Below are 19,643 nucleotides of genomic sequence, written 5' to 3' on the forward strand. Positions count from 1 at the left end.
TTCATCCACCTTCGCACGGCTAAGGAAGTGTGGGAAGAGGTTGCTTGCACGTATTATGATGGGTTTGATATTTCCCAAATTTATGAGTTGAAGGTAAAGTCATTTTGACTTCGTCACAAAGAGCGTCCTATTGGTGTGTCTTATGTTGACCTTAAATCCGTTTGGCAAGAACTCGATCAACATTGACCTATCAAGATGGAGTGTGCCATTGATTTAAAGACCCTTCGAGAGTAAATTCAACTTGATCGTATGTACGCCTTCCTGGCAAGATTAGATGATATATTCGATAAGGTACACAGTGATATTTTACGAACTCAACCATTACCACATGTCAAGGAGGTGTTTTCTTTTGTTAGGCTTGATCGCACAACGGCATGCCACTATGATGGGTGGGAGTACCATGAGCAACCAAGGAGGAGCGCCATCTGTGGCAATGGTGTCTCGGCCATCGTCCATTTCCCGTTCAACGTTCTCTTCAAATTCATCTTCGAATTCTCATCCTTTTACTTGAGAAAACAAAGATGATTTGAAGTGTACATTCTGTGGTCAAACCTGTTATACTGAAGATACATGTTTTGCGAAACATGGAGTACCCGATTGGTTTCCGGAGATGAAGAAACACTTATGTGCAAAAAAGCGAGGAAATAGTGGAACCAATGGAGGTCGTGCCTTTCTTGCTATTGCCGCACCCAACACCAAGAAGGCCGAGCCTAGTTTTTGAGATCCAAGTCAAACACTGTTGACCTGTGTTGCTCCTAGTGAATCCTTATCCAATACAGGTACTATAAGGCGTGTTCTTTTAGCCTCAGACACTAAGCATCATATAGGTTGGATTCTTGGAGCAAGCAACGTGAATCTTACTCCATCTTTGTCTCTACACCGTAACTTATTTGTCCCCTCTTTATCACATCATCTTCTCTCTATACCACAAGTTTCTGAACAACTGGATTATGTTGTGCTAATGTATCCGACCTTTTGTCTACTTTATAACACTCAAACCGAGGAGATAATTGGGCATGGCACTAAGAGAGAGGGGTTGTACTATGTGGATGACATCATTCCCAGCAGAGCTAATACGATTCAAGAGTCTCGTGCTAGTATTTACAAGAAGTATGGTTAGTGCATTGTCGATTGGGCCATGCATCTTTTGGTTATTTAAGGCATATGTTGCCTAGTTTATTTCATGAAATAAGTGAATTAGACTTACATTGTGAAGTATGTATTCTTGCTAAAAGCCATCGTGCTTCGTTTTCTCCTAGTATGAATAAAAGACATGTTTCATTTGATCTTGTGCACTTTGATGTCTGGGGGTTATCTCCAGTTGTTACTTCATCTGGAATCAAGTGGTTTGTCACATTTGTAGATGATTGCACCTTTACGATTTCACTATATGTGCTTAAAAGTAAAAGTGATGTTGGTATGGTGTTCCGTTCTTTCTCTTAGATGATTAAAAAAAATATTCCTATACTGTTAAAGTTCTCCTCTCTAACAATGGATGTGAATATGTTAATTTTGAGTTATCTGAGTTTCTTCGTGATCAAGGAATTCTTCATGAAACAATGTGCCTTCATATACCCCACAACAAAACGGGGTTGCTGAGAGAAAGAACCCTCTCATTCTTGAAATTTCATGTGCATTGCTTGCCTAAGTTTTTTTGGCTTCAAGTGGTCACTTATGCAATACATGTGATCAATTGTATGCCATCCCAAGTTGTAGAATTTCGAACACCTCTCCAAGTTCTCACTCAACATGCTCCAGTGGTGTTGATTAATACTGTCACCCATCGAGTATTTGGGTGTGTTGCGTATGTTCATATTCAGAAAATTACCTGTAGTAAGCTTAATCCATGTGCCATTCGGTGTATCTTTGTTGGTTTTGCATCTTAGCAAAAAGGGTATAAATGTTATCATTCAAAAACTCGACGTATGTATATGACAATGAATGCTACTTTTTCAGAGTCTGAATATTTTATACTTCGTCCATTCCAACTTCAGATCACCAGGGGGAGAATACTAGCTCTGCTGGTGATCTTGGTTGGTTGGACGTGGGAGGAGTTTGTGATCAAAGTATTTCAAGGGGATAAGAATATCCAGGTGATGCCACCGAGAATAGTAAAGCAGATCAACCTGTACCTTTTGACCTAGGCACTACAGGGTTTTGGCTAGTTCTTGCTGAAAACAAGATAGAGCCTCGACCAACTCTTGCCGAGAGCAGCATAGATGTTCGGTTAACTTCTGTCTAGATTAGTGATGATTAGCAGCCATCTGTTGCTGAACCATATAGTACCCAGCCACGACAACCTCTTGCCGAGCCTATTAGTATGTCACCCTCTCTCTAGCTCCACCGTGTCGTCCAATACATCTCCTCTAAGTATACCTGAGGTAAGTATAATAGATGATTATGCAACTAATCCAAATAATGTTGTAAGTTCATGTAAGTTGTGACCAAGGCAAAAATCCAGGTGTGTGACAAGTTTTCTTCGGAAGGAAAAGTGAAGTACCCAATAGCCAACTACATATCATGCAAGCGTTGGTGAAATAGTATGGAGTCTATTTAGATTCTAACCTGAGTGGAAGAAGCTTTGAAGGATCCAAAATGGGTAAAAGCAATGGATGAAGAAATGTTGGCGCTATAGAAAAATAATACATGGGAAATAATAGAGCTACCCAAGGGAAAGAAGGTGTTTTTGGGTATTTACAATTAAATACAAGGCTGATGGATCGATTGACAGGTACAAGGCAAGGTTGGTGGCAAAAGGATATACTTAAACATATGGTACGTGGATTACCAAGAAAATTTTCCTCCAGTAGCCAAGATGAATACAGTACGTGTTCTTATTTCTCTAGTTGCACATATGGATTGACAATTGACACAGTTCGATGTGAAAAATGCTTTTCTTCATGGTCATCTGGAAGAAGAGGTGTATATGGATTTTCCTCTTGACTATGATGCTGGTGGAAAAACCGGTGTATGTCGATTACGTAAGTCACTTTATGGACTTAAGCAATCACCTCATGCATGATTTGATAGGTTTACTCAAGCTATGAAGAAGAATGGGTATCGTCATAGTCATCCTGATCACACATTATTTGTGAAGTGTAGGCATGATAAAGTGACTGCATTGATTATCTATGAACATGATATGATTATAACAGTGATGATTCTGAGAAAATATTAAAATGGCAAAGGAGCCTTGCTGCAGAGTTCGAAATGAAGGATTTAGGGGGATTTGAAGTACTTTCTTGGATTTGAAGTTGCTCGCTTATCCAAAGGTATCTTCTTGTCCCAACGTAAATATGTTCTGGATTTATTAAAGGAAACGGGTATGCTAGGGGTGTAAGCCTGTGGATACTCCCATTGTGGAAAAACATCATCTGGGTTTGAATCCGGATCATAAACTGGTAGATAAGGGTAGATATTAGAGACTTGTAGGGAGACTGATTTATTTGGCTCATACTCGATGTGTATTTAAACCAACCTAAATAATAGATTAATCTAAACCAAATCAAACTCGCAAGCACATGAATCAATTGTAGTAATATATGTAAATACGAGGTCGATCCCACGGGGATTGCTTTAACACAACTTAACCGATTAATCACGCTAGACTTAATTAAACAAACAAAGGGTAGATTGAATTTAATAATTGATTAATTGATTAAGACTAAAATTAACAAGAAAAACAAAAGACAATTAATTAAAATCACACATGACACAAGAAGAAATTGAGAAACAATGGAAGTCTAAGGTTATGAATCCACCAACAACAATCGTATTTACTTTGCCTAGAGCCAACTACTATCCAATTACCATGCCAATGTCAAAAGTTGTTCTTTCTAAGGTACGAATTATTCCGTGGTCTGGCATCAACTCTTGTATCTTTACATGATAACTATATCCTATTGGTTAGGCATACAATTAAACACATAAAAACCCATTAAGTATAGAAGAATCATGTCAACCAAGTAGGACTAGCTTGATATTGGTCATTCTCACTAGTTTGTCTACTCTTCCTAACCTTAGTTCCAATAAACCTAATTGATTGGTCATCCTCATAGATTTATGTAAATATATAAATGAAAAATTCCTAAAGGTGATCAGTCATTAGAAATTCAAACTTAGAATAAAATATACCCACAAAGATTAAGAATATAACATGGCATATAATTGGATAATAATTAACAAAGTACTTCGCAAATATTCATCTCATGGCTTCATCATAAACCTTAGAAAATAACTTCGTTACATATGGAAATAAAAATAAAAGAAAGATAGAAGCGAATCCATGGCAAAGCACGTCCCTAAACTTTTCTTCACAAATTGCGGAGATGGTGAATGATAGTATGGATGTGGGGTGATGTCGGACTCTGTAGAGAGAGCTTAGGGCACCTTATTTATACTAGAAAACCCTAAAAGGTATGGGATAAATTCTCCTAAATAAAACAAACTCATAAACAATTAACGACACAAACTAGGAAAGAATCCTTCTTGGCTTGGGAAACACATCATCTATCTTGCACGCCATTTTTGAGGTCGATTTATCTTCTGGAAAATTTTGTAAACATATGGGAAACGTAGCCTTATCTCTTATCATTCCAAGTATATATCGCACGCCACTAGGAAAAATCAAGAAAGCCTTCAAATCATCATTCTCCCACAACTGTGCAGTTCTGACGGGAAAACAACTTTTGCGGGATTGATTTGCAAAACTAGAATGTTTGGCTTCATGGGAAATTATGAAATTCAGACACAATTGGCCTTACATAAAAAATTCTCTAGAAAGTCGAATTATCACCAAAAACGTTCTAAGTGCGCCGAATGGCTGAAACTGAGAAAAGGAAAGTAATAAGGCTCTTTTATAATCAATTCCTCAAAAAAACCTAGGGATAATTAATATGAAAATATGATAAATAAGGCACCTATCAATACTCGTCCAGATATTGCGTATGTTGTAAGTGTTGTGAGTCAGTTTATGCACTCACCGAGTGTGGATCACATGGCTGCTGTTATGCGTATTTTGTCATATTTAAAGTCTGCAACAGGGAAATGAATATTGTATGAAAGACATAGGACCTGAGGATTAAGCTTTTATTGATGCGAATTGGGCAGGTGATGTGACTGATAGGCGTTCCACTTTTGGGTATTTTACTTTTGTTGGAGGAAATCTGGTTACATGGCGAAGTAAGAAACATAAGGTGGTGTCTCAGTCATCAACTGAGGCCGAGTATAGGGGTATGGCTTAGGGGGTTTGTGAAATTCTTTGGTTACGTAGACTTCTTTGGGGTCTTGGGTTCAAGCCAAAGAAGACTATGAAGTTATATTGTGATAACAAATCTGCAAGGGATGTAGTAGATAATTCGGTACAACATGACAGGACGAAGCATGAGGAGGTTGATTGACATTTTATTGAGAAAAAGTTGTATCTATACTATTTGTTAATTCTGAATAGCAACTTGCAGATGTCTTCACTCATGCCGTATGTAGTAGAACATTTGATGACTCACTTGGCAAGTTGGGCATGTGTGATATCTATGCACAAACTTGAGGGGGAGTGTAAATGTGAGTTAATTAAAAAGCGCATGTGTAGATTGTGTAAATATTAGGAGTCCTTTATTAGGAAGGATATAATTTTGTGTAAATATCAGGACCTCATCTTGACACTTTGACAAGTTTTCATCTTTTCTTATTAACTTCATTGGTAATCAAATGACTTAGATTCTCCATGCAAATAACGAAAAGATAAGGAGAAAGAGGATCACCTTGTCTTATACAACAACCTGGTTGAAATGCATCAGTACGTTCTCCATTAACGATAGCTCTGAAATTGACAGCATTATACAACTCAAGATAAGCTAGAGTAAGCTTCCATTAATATAATTTAAAAAAGAACATAAGCAATGGAACTCTATGACAATCTGTCATAAGCTTTAGACAAATCAATTTTCCAAACCAAGAAGCCATTTTTTCCTTTAGCAAGCTTAAACTTATGCAAAACTTGCTGAGCTAGAACAATATTATCTATTATATGAAGGCGCAGGAACAAAATTGACTTGATTTGGGCTAATAATCTTCTCCATTAGAGCATTTGGATTGTGGGCAATAGCCTTGTGGATTGGTAACAAATTAAATCCAATGCCCCCTAAACCCTTCCAGCCCACCTTGGGCAATTGGGCTAAGGGGAGCCCAACCAAGAGGTCAAGCTAAAATCTAAGCCCCGATCACTGACATTAGCCACGTTATTAAAAAAAAATTGTGTCAGGCGCGTGGGCAACACATGCGTGTGGGCGATGTGTCACAATCTGGATAGTTGGATTTCAATTTTTTGTAATCCAACGGTCCAGATTAATTAAGTTAATAAAAATTTAAAAATTAATTAAAAAACCAAAAAAATTTCAAAATAATTATGAAAAAATTATAACTTTTTTTCTATAAATACCTTACCATTTTCTCCCATCTTACACTACATTTCAATATTTTCAACGATTCTAAATAGGTAAGGACACGTCCCGTGACAGAATTGGTTAAAAATCTTATTGAAATCTATCCACAAAAATTGTACTTTTGGATAATAACACGTGGGGTGACGAGATCGGTTAAAAATCATATCCAAAATTAAAAATAAAATTATTTTTATTATTTTATATGGAGTGCCAAATGAGATTTTTGGAGTGCTAATAACAATTTCCATATTATATTACGAATTACCTGAGCTATTCAGTATAGGAGTGGATATGCAATAGGCAATTACTGTTCATTAAAGACAATTACTATTCACTTGAGGGGATTGAATTGTCTATTGCTAAGGGGAGCCTTTACACGTTGGAAGTGCTCTTAGAGCAGCTCCACCATTGCTTATTGCCTTGGGGATTGGCAACCCAATCCACTCTACCCCTCCCCAAAACACTCCAGCCCACCCATGCAATTGGACCCAAGGTGAGCCTGATAGAGAAGTCAAGCAATAATTGCCTAGCCCATCACCCTGCCTATGTTACATAAAGCTGAAGTCAACCACAATTTAAATTATTAAAAAATTGTAGCAATTATTAAAAATTATAAAAAAAAAAAAAAAAAAAAAAACTAAATAGAAATATAAAAAATTATAATTTTTTTTTTCTCTATAAATACCTAACCATTTTCTTCCACTTCACACTACATTTCAATATTTTCAAATACTTTCAACCAATCTTTTATTATTATCCAAAATTAAAAATAAAGTTATCTTTTATTATTTTATAAAATAAAAAAATATTAAAATTTTAATATGAATTGCTTGGGCTATTTAATTTAGGAGTGGAGATGAACTTGGGCAGTTATTATTCGTTGTAGGTAGTCACTGTTTATTTAAAGGAATTGGATTGCCTATTACCCAGGAGACCTTCCTACATTGGAAGTGCTCTTATAGGCCGCGGTTTGCAAACCAAAAAGTTTGCACTACTTTATACATTGTAGTACATAAACTAAGGGGCCTAATTTGACTCATAGAAATTGGATTATGGACTTTAGGTAATAAAGTGATAAGCGTTTCAGTCATACTATGAGGAATTCCGCTATGCTAAAAACAATGCTGAACAGAAGTGATGACATCATTAGCACTCATTCCAACAATGTTGAAAGAAGAGGGTTAGAAACCCATTAATACCAGGAGATTTAAGGGGACCAATAGCAAACAAACAATCCTTGATTTCAAAATTATCAACTTGAGAGATTTTAATGGATTTGAGAGATTCAATTGAGAATTTGAGAGATTTAATGGATTTATAATGTGCTAAACATCAAACTACAACAGCAATGGACCAGTAATCCACAAGATACACCCAAAAAAGGAAAACACTACAATCAAAGTTATATTGTATTCTAATATTATGCCCCAAGGACAACATAACCTCCTAATAAAGGTAACTGACTGAAGAAACAACAGGCCATCAATCCACATTAACTTAAAAATAATGGAATGATCTTTAATTCTCTATACCGAATCCCATAGAGATTGTCTAATAACTGACCATAGTCAACAAAATATCCAAATAACACTTAGCATTGAAATATTCAGGCATTCATCTGCAACCAAATTACCTTAAAAGTGCCACAACACCAAACCCCACACATATTTAAAAACAAGTACAAATTACAAGCACAAACCCAAAAAATTATAACAAAGCAAATACGAAGGCAGATAGTTCATCAATGTTGACAATAGTGCAAGTATGGGAACTCTCTAACAATTGAATACCCAAAGACAAATGCAGTATGCCTTAAGAATCTCCAATAGATGCATAACTATATATGAGAACTGACAAGACTTTCAACAAACAACAGGAAATTTGCCTGAATCCAATGAACATTTTGAAACGAACAAAAAAAAGAAAAATTAATGAAAAAAGTTTGAAAACTTTGAGCTTTAACGAAAATGATAAAAATGTGTTATAAGTGAATAGTACCATGATTGACTTTTTAGAGTAAAAATGTAGTTTTTCGTTAAATTGAACAGTACCGAGAGCTTTTCGTTAAAGTTCCTAAGAAAAAAACTTGATCAACAACTTATCACAAAAAAATAAAACCTTGATTGCATCGTGAACGCCAGCAATGTCTTCATATTTAATAAAAGCGTAGTAGACTCTAATTTCCCGCATGCACCAATTTCTACTTTAGCTCCGATCTAGTTCATAGTTTTAGAGACAATAGCACCTTGCCAACCCTCATCATGTATAATTTGACTGAAGTTTTTAAACTCCTCCTCAGTCTCATCTTCAGTAACCGTAGGAGGCAAATTTAGATTTTCGAAATTAAACAATTGGTGAGTAGAGAGAATGTGAGATTCCTAACCATACGAGAAGAACTTGAATGAAAGGAAAACATATCAGATTTAGAAATCGAAATACTATCAACTCGGAAATTAAGAATCACTAACAACTTCGAATTATCGCTACGATTATTCATAATTTTAAAAATTAATTTAAAAAACTAGAGAAATTGAGAAAATGGAGGACCTGGTCATGGCCAATCGAACCATAGGTGGACGACCTCGGCGAAGAGAATGTATCACCATTGTCGCATTCGCTCCCACTACAAATATGTTCGTTCTAGTTGAACCGCCTTAATTTTCGGAGCGACATGGTGGAGTGGGAAGGGATGGTCGCCGCTGTTGCGGTGAGCATGAGGAGAAGAGCGCATGGAGGTTGTGTTAGGGTTGATTTGTCGCGTTGCTAATGCTGTGGCAGGAGAAGAGTGGGAGGTTTTTGAGTGGGTGACATCATGAGGGCAAGAAATTGGCGGTCGTGGTGAGGTGAGGAGTCATGGATGGAGAGAGGTGATGAGTGGAGAGAAGATAAAAAATGAGAGAAAAGTTTGAGAGAGAGAGAGAGAGAGAGAGGTAAAGTATGAGAAACAAAATATGATTCTGCTTCAATGCTAATCGAAAAGTTGTTTTGGATAATGAAGTTCATCACTGGACTTGTAAATGTTCCTACTATTGAATCACTGATGATATTATTAGGTGATTAAAATGGGGCATTAGCTCAATCCAAGGAACTACGATTTCATGAATCATCAAAACAAAAATAAAAAAGCATCGTTAATTACAAGATTATAGAATCTGTGAAGAAGAAGGTGGTTTAGGTTTAAGAGTTAATACTGCATAAAATGTAGCGAACCTAATCACTAATTAAGGTGATAACATAGAAGCTGTTTTATTGACATCTAGATAGTTTTGGTGTGCGTCATTATGAGCATTAGCTTTAGTGCAAGTGGAAGATTGTTGAAATTGTGTGTTAAAAACCAATTTTGCAATATTAGATATTATGTAACATGTAACAACCCGTTCCGAATTTTACGGAATGAAAAGGGTATTTTTGTATTTTTACTTTGGTTGAGTTTCTTTTGTTTAAAATAATAGTTTTTGGGTCTTAATTGGTGAGCCCAAGGGCCCACCCCTGATTTGTTCCTCAGTTTCCTTCCCATTTTCTTTCATTTTTTCTGAAAAGTCTTTCTCTCTCTTTTTTATCTCACAACTCCCTCAACTTTCTCCCTCTCTTCACTTTCGAACTCCCTCACTCCGAGCTCTCATCACTCTACAAACCCACCGTCCTCTTCTTTGTGATCACACACACGCACCACCACCTGCACACCTGGATGGAAGAGCCCCAAAAACCCTAGGTCGTGCATGGGAAGCCCCACAGTGAAGCTATCACTATTTGTCGTCTTCTCCGACGTGTTTCGTATTTTTCCAACGTTGGTAAGCTTCTAGAAACCCTTGGGTTGTGTTTTAGGGTTAGATCGAAGGTTATTATAAGTGGTGTATATGTGTGAATCGCAATACATAGGTCAGAGTAGCTTTTCCAAATTTTCCGACGAGCACCGCCCATTTTGAGGCAATTTCCGGCCAAACCATGGCTAGTTGCCCGGCGTGCAAGGTATCAATCTCTTCGTCTTGTTGAGTACAATAAATTTTCTTTTTGAATCACTCGATTTCGTTGAGTATTGACAAAGTTATGAGTGTTTAAGGTGTGTCTAATTTCCGGTCAAAACTCCAACCTTCCTCTCCGACGTGAACCCAGCCCAAGAAACCTCCCAGGCCTTCGGGCCATTCCTGTCGAGCCCAACTCAACCCTTTTTATTTTTCTGTTTTATTTATTTTTGGTTTTAAAGGCCTTTGGGCCTTATATGTTAAAGCCCTAAACCCTTTTAGTTTAAAAACCAAGGCCCAAACCTTTTCATTTTAGTTTAGTTTTATCTTATTTTATTAAAGGCCCTTGGGCCATGTCTGTTGGGCCCTACGCCCATTTCTCTTAAAACCCCTATTGCTTGAGGCCCTTAGGCCATTTGGAAGTCGGGCCTTAGGCCCGTGACTCTAAACCCCCTAAACCCAACCCACCTAAAAAGTCTAAGCCTAAACCCTTTAACCTTTCAAACCCTAAACCTTAACCGGCCCAACCTTTTATGGGGAATTCCATTAGGGAATATTCCATCAGGGAATATTCTTTGAAATATTCTTTGTATTGACTTTTACGAAATTTACTCAGAACCCTTCTTAGAGTAATTCAACATCCTGAATTCGTTTCTGACGTCTGTTTTCCCAAATTCAATCATTTGAGTAAAGTTTTATTAATTGTACCCTTTATGTGCTTAGGGGCAATTTATTGTGGCGTTCTATCTCTACTAGTTTGCATGATTCTTCAGCGGCTAAGTATCTGTGAGTGGATCCCTTCTAAAAATGCATGTTTTAATAGTAGAAATGCAAACATGAAAAGCATGATTTAATGATTACGTTTTATGAAACGTTTTATGAGATAACATGCTTACTGAAGCTATTTTGAATTATTACTATTTTTCCTATAACCCGTGTTCTTATAGAATATCTGATGGATGACGATATGATATTTAGAACACCTTTAGGACACCTCTTTATAGTATAGATGATGGATGACTTTATACTATGAAGTTGTTTTTCAATATATGTATGTTCAATGGTTTTGTACTTACCTAGTGGTCCCAATTCCGCTATAGGATGAGAGATAGATTCCAGTCCATCCCGGGCAACGGTTATGATGTCGGCATAGGGCCTGAAGGGTTTTTCCTCTAGTTATTAGCACAGGGACGGGGAGCTGGCACGGGGCCTAGGGGTAATTTTCCTCTGGCTGTTTGCACAGAGACGAGGAGTTGGCATAGGGCCTAGAGGGATATTGGACATTCACTAGTGATTATTATCTATACAAGATATGTTGTGAGACATTGCACGACATGCTAGGTTTCAGAAAACCTATTTTATCATGTTATATGTGTTTTCATAAAACCTGGGGGTTAGTACGTTGATAATTGTTTTATTTTATATATATATAAATATATATATCAACTTGGTCCACTCATATTTGTTTTGCGCCCCCTTCAAGACTTAGAATCGAGGCATACAATTCCGACGTCAAGGCACTTCCGCATTGCCATCTTCGAGTTCTCTCGATGTAGGATTCATCCTTTGTTTCATTCAATTTTATATTATTTCTTTTAGTGTTCTAGTTAGTTGTATGCTCTGAACACGTTCATTAAATGCATATTCTTTATTCTTTTATATTTATAAGTCTTATCTACCCCTTGTTTTCAACATTTGTACTCAATAAATGGCTTTCGTCACCCTCGGGTGTCGGCCAACATGTGCCTATCTTGGTATTTGGGGAATATTGGAATCGGGGCGTGTCATAACAACTCCATATTAATTCATTAATAAAGCGCAAGATTAATTAATTCATGAGTTTTGCTTTATATTATGGAAGCAATGTCCTCAAGGAGCAACAAGGTTAGGGTAGGAAGACTTGTATTCCATTTCACTTAATTCTTAAATAAAGTTCCCAGCCATTGGAAAGTCAATTGGACATTGATTATCAGAAAAGGCTGGTGTATATGACATTAAATTAGCATAATCTCCTTCTACGTAGGTTGGACACGTGTGGATATACAGGTGTTTACCTATTGAACAAGTTCATTGAACAATGACTATCCAAGAAGCTTAAACGTATGGATGTTTACCACATGTCGTTAGAAAGCTTCTAGTTGTAATATGCAAATAGTTCTCAGATCTTAGGCATTTTAGATATCTTAAGCTTAACTTTGATTTCACTTCAAAGCCCTCGCTACTTCGCAGACCCAATAATGTGATACTCGGGTTCATATGTATGAGTATGGAGATGCGTTTACATGAACGTTAATAATGAATCTGTCACCTTCTGGTAATTTTTCAATAGAAGCAGAGATCCCTTGAAGCCACTTAAAGGTCAATCTCAAAAATATCTAGCTAGAATAACTATTTATCAAGTTATATTTGTAAGAACTGCTTGAACAGATGTATCATGGTGATCATAGATATCTATATGTGATTTAACATAATTTCATATCATATATATCTAGATTGGGATATGGATGACTGAAGAACCAAATTGCATTGTAACTAGAATCAAGGTTAGAAAAAGTATCATGATTACTTCACGTATACTTCTACTAATCCAGAAAGCTATAAAATGGTGCTAAGTGCCACTCATGGTTTGTGGAATTAAACTAATTCCTTATCTAATTTCACTGCCCTGCTAAGCCACACACCTATGGTAGTTCTAGCAACGTTAACCAAGATGATTAGATATAATTAATTGCAGTGTTCTAAAAATCGGCCTAGGCGCTAGGCGGTGAAGACCCTCCTCGATTTAGGGCAAATAGTTTCGAAAAATCGGTCTGGAGCTAGGCAGGCCAGGCTGTCCTTGATTTTTATTTTATTTTTAATTAATTGTGTGCTTTTTTATTTTTTAGTTTCAAGGTGGTATACTTATGGAAATGGCGTACCTAATTTGCAAAGGATGGATTGACTACAAGTTCATCCAAATGTGAAATGAATTGGAGAACTTTTGAGGGGATACATACAAAAAAAAAAAAAAAAAGAAATAAACTAGATACAACAACTTTAAATAATTTAGTTTATGTTCAATCCAATGCAAAGATCATGAACAAGAAGAATTTAGTCTATCATCCAAGAATACTCCTCATTATGATTATATGCTTACTGTTTATTGAACTTGAACTTGTTGGATGGATGTACTTTATGTGTTCTTCTACTTCTATTTTTGCATTTTATCAATTTTCTATTATCCATACAAGTATAGTTTTTTTTTTTTTTTTTTTTTTTTTTTTTTTTTTTACGTGTAAATGGCACTTATTTACAAAATATATAATAAATTTACATAAATCTGCGTAGGCCGTCTAGGCGCCCGCCTAGGAGCTAAGCCTCTACCTACCGCTAGACTAGTGCCTAGCATTTTTTAGAACTTTGGTTATAAGACATAGTAAGTAGAACTTTTGATATGCAATTTAACTGAAGTTTCTTCCCAGCTACTATATCAGTCAATTCAAACGCTAACCACTAATTATTATCTATGATTAGTATATATGCTGATTTTTAATCAGTTTATAATTCTTTCTTCCTTAATCAATTGAACCTCACCTTAAATTATTTGAAACAAATATAGGGTTGACATTCTTGGAGATTTCCTTTTGTCCTACCATTCAAAGCTATGGCTTTTAGTGTTGGTATTATTCAGTTTGCTATATACTAAGAGCACCACAGCTGACATGGATTATGCCTATTCGTCATTGTGTCCCCCTTCTGCACTCAAGTTCGAATCTCCCTCCCAATACATTGTAGTTTACTATATCGTCTCATCAGTCAGCGGAAATGGGTTGTGCTGTTGTTGTTGTTGAGTTTTTATAACATTTTTGGTCTTGTTGGGAAGGCAACTACTTAGAGACTCTTCATTCTTCATGTCTTTCTTTCCAAGTTTCATCCGAGATACAATTTTTTGCCGAAACCTGGCAATCTGAACAATCACTATACGGTCTTGAAAATTTCCAATGGAATCACTGAGACTCCGTAGACCCTCACGCCGGGGATTCCGAACACTCCCATCAAGTTACTCTGATTCATCTCGTCAGCAGGTTTTATTATTGCCTTTTATTTACATCATCTTATTTTTTTCATCGGAACATTATAAATCCATCTCTCTTTTTCTTATGTTTCCTCTCACATTTTCTTATTTCGTTTTCTTGTTCTTCGTTACACAGCTAAAGTTGTTTCTTTGTGCATCCTTCAAACTGAACTTTTTTCATGAGATTAATTTGTTTGGTCTTTGTAGCAGAGGAATATACCGTGGAAGGTCTTGAAACAAATATGTCTGAGGATCAAGAAGTCTGTCGTAATTAAAAATTTGAAAGCCGAAAACCCTCAGGAGCCTCTCTTGGGTAATAATACTAATTGGCTTCACAATAGCCAAATACCAGCTGATCGAGGAACTCTGGAGGAACCAAGTTATGGTATATGTCACCCGAATTCAATGAGCATGAAAATATATGTGAAATTTCCGTCAAATCGGAAGACTGTTGTATTGGAAGCAAAAGGGTACAATATCATCAATGACATCAAATCCATGATCTGGTCCAAGGAGGGAGTCCAATCAGGCCAGTACTCTCTAGTTTGTAGAGGAAAACTACTTGAAGATTACCAGACATTGGCGTCACTTGACATTCGAACAGAATCAACCCTTTATGTGATTTTCAATCCAAGAGATGTGATGTCGATTTTTGTGAAAATACCAAGCGGAAAGATGGTTAAATTTGAGGTTAAGGTCTTTTACACTGTCTCGGATATCAAAACGATTGTTGAGAGCTTTATCGGGTGTCCTGTTACCGATTGCAGTATGATCTATGCAGGAAATGAGCTGCAGGATTGCAAGACCTTGGATTTTTACCAGGTCGAAGAAAATTCCACCTTAGAAGTTCTGGCCTTTTGGTTTCAGATATTTATTAAGACGTGGAGTGGGAAAACCATTACACTTGACGTGACACGAAAGACTACTGTCAGAGAGGTGAAGGACAAGATATTTTGCAAGGTCAGAGTGCCGGTTCATGTTCAGAGTATTGTAGTTGCCGGTAAACGCCTTGATGATGAATGCCGTCTTTCAATTTACAACATTCAGAAAGGCTCCACTCTCCACATGGTTTTGGGTTGGTGAACCAAATTCCACTGTCGTTCATCATTCACAAGAAATGCAAGCTAGATTTGAACTTCTGTCAGGCCCTATTCGAATCTTTTCATTTGGTTTCGATAAAATTGTACGGTGTTTTCCATTGAAAGTTGTATATTAAATAATCTCCAACTCATCCTACATTATTGCAACAGATTTTACTGTTTTTCTTTTCTCCAATTTTCACATTACAAAACTATTTGAAGAATTCTGAAATTCAGGCATTAGTGCATTGAGATGTTAAAGCTATCTGAAATCTGACCTAGTATAGGTATATATACGAGATTAATATGCTGGTGGAGTGGTGGCTTGAAAGTTGAAGCAAGATCAGATAAAATCGATCCGCTCAGTTATCAGTCAAAAACAGTAATTTTCGAATACCAATTCATACGTTCGCATGTCAGAGGAATGATTTAATTTGAACGCTCTCACTTTCCTCAAACACGGGCTGTGTGCTGTACTTTATTACTAATTGTAAAAGCATTCTGTTGTTGCTTACAAGTTTTAAGTGTTTACATTTAGCTCTGGAGAAAAGGAGCTTGTCAAGTTGACCTACAACCGGCAGCGTGAGTATGCCTTGATTCACAAGGAACGGAATTTGGAAACAATCTGAGTTCTCTAGATCGCATTTTCGTTAAAATGATTCGCATTCAGATATTTGAAGGAATTTATTCTTGATTCTTTCATGAAATCTTTTTTACAAGAGGAGTTTCTGCAAGAAGAGTTGCATAAAAATTATGCATAGCAGCACCCAAAGGAATGCCCGCCGGAGACTAAATATCTTTTTGACCTAAATTGGGGCATGTATCCCCACTTTTATAGAGATTTTTTTTACCTCAATTGCTTCCTGTGTCAAACTGAATTTGAGATGTCAGCAGAATAAAATATTTAGACTGGAGAAGAACCTCGTGTGCGAGTTAGGATCGGGGTTTGGCATAATTATAAATACTTGGCTTGGAAACAACATGATGAACCAAGAAAATTCCTCTGATGGAGTGAGAGAATCGAACACCGGGCTGTTGTAGACTCATTCGACTCAATCAAATTTGTTTGTACGTATTCTAGAGGCAGTAAGACAGTGCATAAATTGGAAACCAAACTTCTCAAATCTCACTTGGAGCTTTGCACGTCACAGCTATCAACATGACAAATTAAAATAAAATATGATCAATGAAGTAAGCAAGCAGAAGTGTCACACTTTTGGTTTCGAGGGTTTAAGAACTTAAGACCTCAATTTGTGCATTTAGTTCACATTATTCCCGCCCGAGGAACGTTTTGCTTCCTTCAAAACTGGGTGCACTGGACTCTCTCCACTCTTGGATCCATGCACTGAACCTTCCAACGAAATCTCAGTCAAAGAATTCTGGCCTTTTGATCTGTTTGCCCTTCTTGATGACCTCGCCGACCCGCCTTCAGATGACCCCTTTTTCTTCCTTTGCTTTGGTATTCCAGGAGGGTCTTGTGAGGGGGATTCCGATCCAAGATTGTTAGAATTCCGGCTTCTTCTTGAATGACGGCTACTACCTTCTCGAGACTCGCGAGACGGAGAATCCATTGGTCCTTCCTTGGAGCGGTGGCGCCTAGAATGCTTCTTTGATCCATCAGAGCTCTTCTTGGTTGGGGAACCTTCAGATTCATCTGTGGAATGATGCCTAGTCCTTGGAATGTCATTTCGCTGCACCAATTCTTGGGCAGCAAGGCTTGTTTTATGCATATCTGCAAAAGACGGTGATCAATTTTAATTTCACATCAACATGTGACATGCTATGTTGTCAGACTGTCAATCTAAACAGGCAAGGCTAATACTATGAGGTGGAAAAGATATGTCGTGTTAGAAAAACTAGCAAACCTTGGGAGGACAGTTCTTTAACAGTCAATTGCCTGGGGGATGAGACTTCTGGAGAAGCGCCTTTGAACTCATTCATCTGCAAGATGACTGTCATGGTCACAATTTTATGTAAAATGGAAAAAATGTGCTTTTTGAATTAAGAATGATTAACTAGTGTGGATGTTTAAGATCGAGAGACAGGGAGAGCGAGCAACGTACCCAGCTCGGAGTACTATTTGTAGATGGACCATCCCATCCAATGTGCCCAACATGCTTAACATCTGTAGGAAATCCAATTTGTATGTCATCATTTTTCTCATCTGCAAAATTGTACAACTTGGTCAATCACTTTGCCCTTCCCTTTCAACATCTGGTAAAAGATTATTCATATCACCCTGAAGACATTAAGGAAAAAGCAAAAAATCCTGCAATATTTTAGTTTGCATTGTTAATTCTTGCTGACGATAGGAACTGCAAGCTAATTTCACCAAGAACATATGTTGAAATCAGAGACTGCACAACTATCTAGTCAATTCATGACAAGGACATAGTATGATGAGAAACCAAATGCATCTAATTAATGTTTGAAAAAATCAACGGAAATTGCACGTACCAAACATTTGCGAAAAGTGTTTCAGGCCTTTCAAGAGCCCCTTCACCTTTGTAGCCATTTTGTTGGCTCAAGTGCTTCAAGACATGCACTGCAGAAGAAATCTTCAGCAGAAAATTAAGTTGCGAGTGTAGCGCGTATGGACAGCAGCGCTTATTCAGAACTTCAAATGCAAAGAAAGCAACAATGTGTATGACAAGCTCCTGATCATGAAAACCACAAAACAGAGAAAAGAATCAATACTACAGCAACAATTTGAAAACTTCTTTTCCCAAAGAATATTCATCAGTTGCTAGTTGCTACACCACCTTGTGTCATTTTCGAAATTGATCCCCAATTAGCGCAACACAAAAAAGTCCGAATCCCGCCTCCCCCATTGATCCAAAAACACACAACAAAAAAAAAATGTAGTTCCGGTACCTTGAGAAGAAAGGCATTCAGCATGGTACAATAAGGTCTAGCAATGTGAAGACATCATGATAAATGTTGCCAACCCTACCCAAATAATCCAACTGGGCAATGAGAGGTCAATTTACGAACCCAGATTTGCAAATGTGAGATGTGGTGCCATGGGGTCTGGCCTAATTTTTTTCATGAGTCGGAAAATCCGAGAAGAATCAGAATTGCAAGGAGAGCACAGGTTTTGATGGATGTCCCGGTGACGAGTGCAGTGGTCGTTCCCGGTGGCCAATCATCAAAACCTGTAGCTCACTGGATTTTCGGGTGCAAAAGAAAGATAGAAGTAGAAATGGCGAGAACCATAGGCCAAATTTGGGTGAGGGGGCTTGTTAACGGTTTTTCGGTGAATGTGCGGCAAAAGCGGTTGGGAAAAACAATTGTGTGGCAGTTGTGGAATTGTACTAGTTGCTCACATCTTATTTATCATCCTCTTCCTAATTTTTTATCATTTTCTAATTCACCCATAACGACTCACTCCAATAAGTCATTTGTCTTTTTTTTTTTGTACAGCTCAAAAATATGCTTTATGAGGTGTTTAATTATAAATTCATGAATCAAGAAAGTTAAGAAAATAGGAGAAAATTGACTTAATATCCACTTTATTTAATCATGACCGATAGATGTCAGTAGTTTTAATACGTCGTGCTCTTGTTCTTTAATACTAAAAGGCGATAACCTGAATACTAAAAGGCGCTGTCGATGTTCTTTTACGAACGAAGTTAGTTCAAATTTACGGAACTAGCCTATGTCTCATTTATGGGCTGAGGCCCAAATGGTTAGAGAATGTAGGGAGGCGCAGATAGGTCAGGGTGTGATTTTCTATAGTTAAGAAATCCATATGGTGGAAAGGATTTCGAGAAAGGGAACACTCCCTAGTCTCCTACCTGCATCAACATCAAGCCCCAAATAAAGAGAGTGGAGAAAACCAAAGGCCTCGCGTAATGTTAGAAATCGATTATACTGAATTTACCCATTCGAATTTCTTGTTGCGTATGTCCAAATCAAAGAAATATATAAAAACTTGGTTGATATTTCCATGGAAATATCCAAAAACAAATCAAAGAAAGATATAAAAATGAGGAGTGAAGTCTAAACTTCACCTCATATCGAAGAAACTTTTAAGTTTAGGTTAAAACCGACAGATATCGTCAATATTTCCAACACATCTTAAAAGTAAAAAAAAACTCTTATTTTT

The 19,643-nt window shown here is 37.1% G+C and overlaps 2 protein-coding genes and 1 long non-coding RNA gene across 4 annotated transcripts; 1 reads left to right on the plus strand and 2 right to left on the minus strand.

Annotated features, from left to right (window-relative positions):
• Positions 1–1,528: 1,528 nt before the first annotated feature.
• Positions 1,529–9,534, minus strand: LOC148691846 (uncharacterized). Its single transcript, XR_015955144.1, has 3 exons — positions 8,988–9,534; positions 5,760–5,818; positions 1,529–2,376 (listed from the first exon to the last, which is right to left on the minus strand). It is a non-coding gene; the product is annotated as an uncharacterized LOC148691846 (long non-coding RNA).
• Positions 9,535–13,826: 4,292 nt separating this feature from the next.
• On the plus strand, positions 13,827–15,707 carry LOC137736109 (polyubiquitin-like). Its single transcript, XM_088683567.1, has 2 exons — positions 13,827–14,466; positions 14,667–15,707. Exons 1-2 carry the CDS (start codon positions 14,383–14,385, stop codon positions 15,537–15,539), a joined length of 957 nt encoding a protein of 318 aa, XP_088539693.1. The 5' UTR covers positions 13,827–14,382; the 3' UTR covers positions 15,540–15,707.
• An 846-nt stretch (positions 15,708–16,553) lies between these two features.
• On the minus strand, positions 16,554–18,751 carry LOC137735896 (uncharacterized). 2 transcript variants are annotated; one of them, XM_088682435.1, is made up of 6 exons: positions 18,410–18,751; positions 17,993–18,192; positions 17,599–17,699; positions 17,401–17,476; positions 16,781–17,267; positions 16,554–16,686 (listed from the first exon to the last, which is right to left on the minus strand). In XM_088682435.1, exons 2-5 carry the CDS (start codon positions 18,048–18,050, stop codon positions 16,795–16,797), a joined length of 708 nt encoding a protein of 235 aa, XP_088538561.1. In that variant the 5' UTR covers positions 18,051–18,192; positions 18,410–18,751; the 3' UTR covers positions 16,554–16,686; positions 16,781–16,794. The 2 variants fall into 2 exon arrangements, with proteins under 2 accessions (XP_088538561.1, XP_068331349.2); XM_068475248.2 differs by having other exon boundaries at positions 16,554–17,267.
• Positions 18,752–19,643: the final 892 nt, after the last annotated feature.

Source organism: Pyrus communis, chromosome 13 (assembly GCF_041283825.1).
Source record: "Pyrus communis isolate YQ-2024b chromosome 13, ASM4128382v1, whole genome shotgun sequence".
NCBI classification, from domain to species: domain Eukaryota; kingdom Viridiplantae; phylum Streptophyta; class Magnoliopsida; order Rosales; family Rosaceae; genus Pyrus; species Pyrus communis.

Coding starts and splice junctions, on each gene's coding strand:
- LOC137736109 (XM_088683567.1), top strand. CDS start 14,383: ATGGAATCACTGAGACTCCGTAGACCCTCACGCCGGGGATTCCGAACA. Junction 14,467..14,666: donor CTGATTCATCTCGTCAGCAG/GTTTTATTATTG, acceptor TCTTTGTAGCAG/AGGAATATACCGTGGAAGGT.
- LOC137735896 (XM_088682435.1), bottom strand. CDS start 18,050: ATGGCTACAAAGGTGAAGGGGCTCTTGAAAGGCCTGAAACACTTTTCG. Junction 17,700..17,992: donor ACACTTTTCGCAAATGTTTG/GTACGTGCAATT, acceptor ACAATTTTGCAG/ATGAGAAAAATGATGACATA. Junction 17,268..17,400: donor TAAAGAACTGTCCTCCCAAG/GTTTGCTAGTTT, acceptor CGTCTTTTGCAG/ATATGCATAAAACAAGCCTT.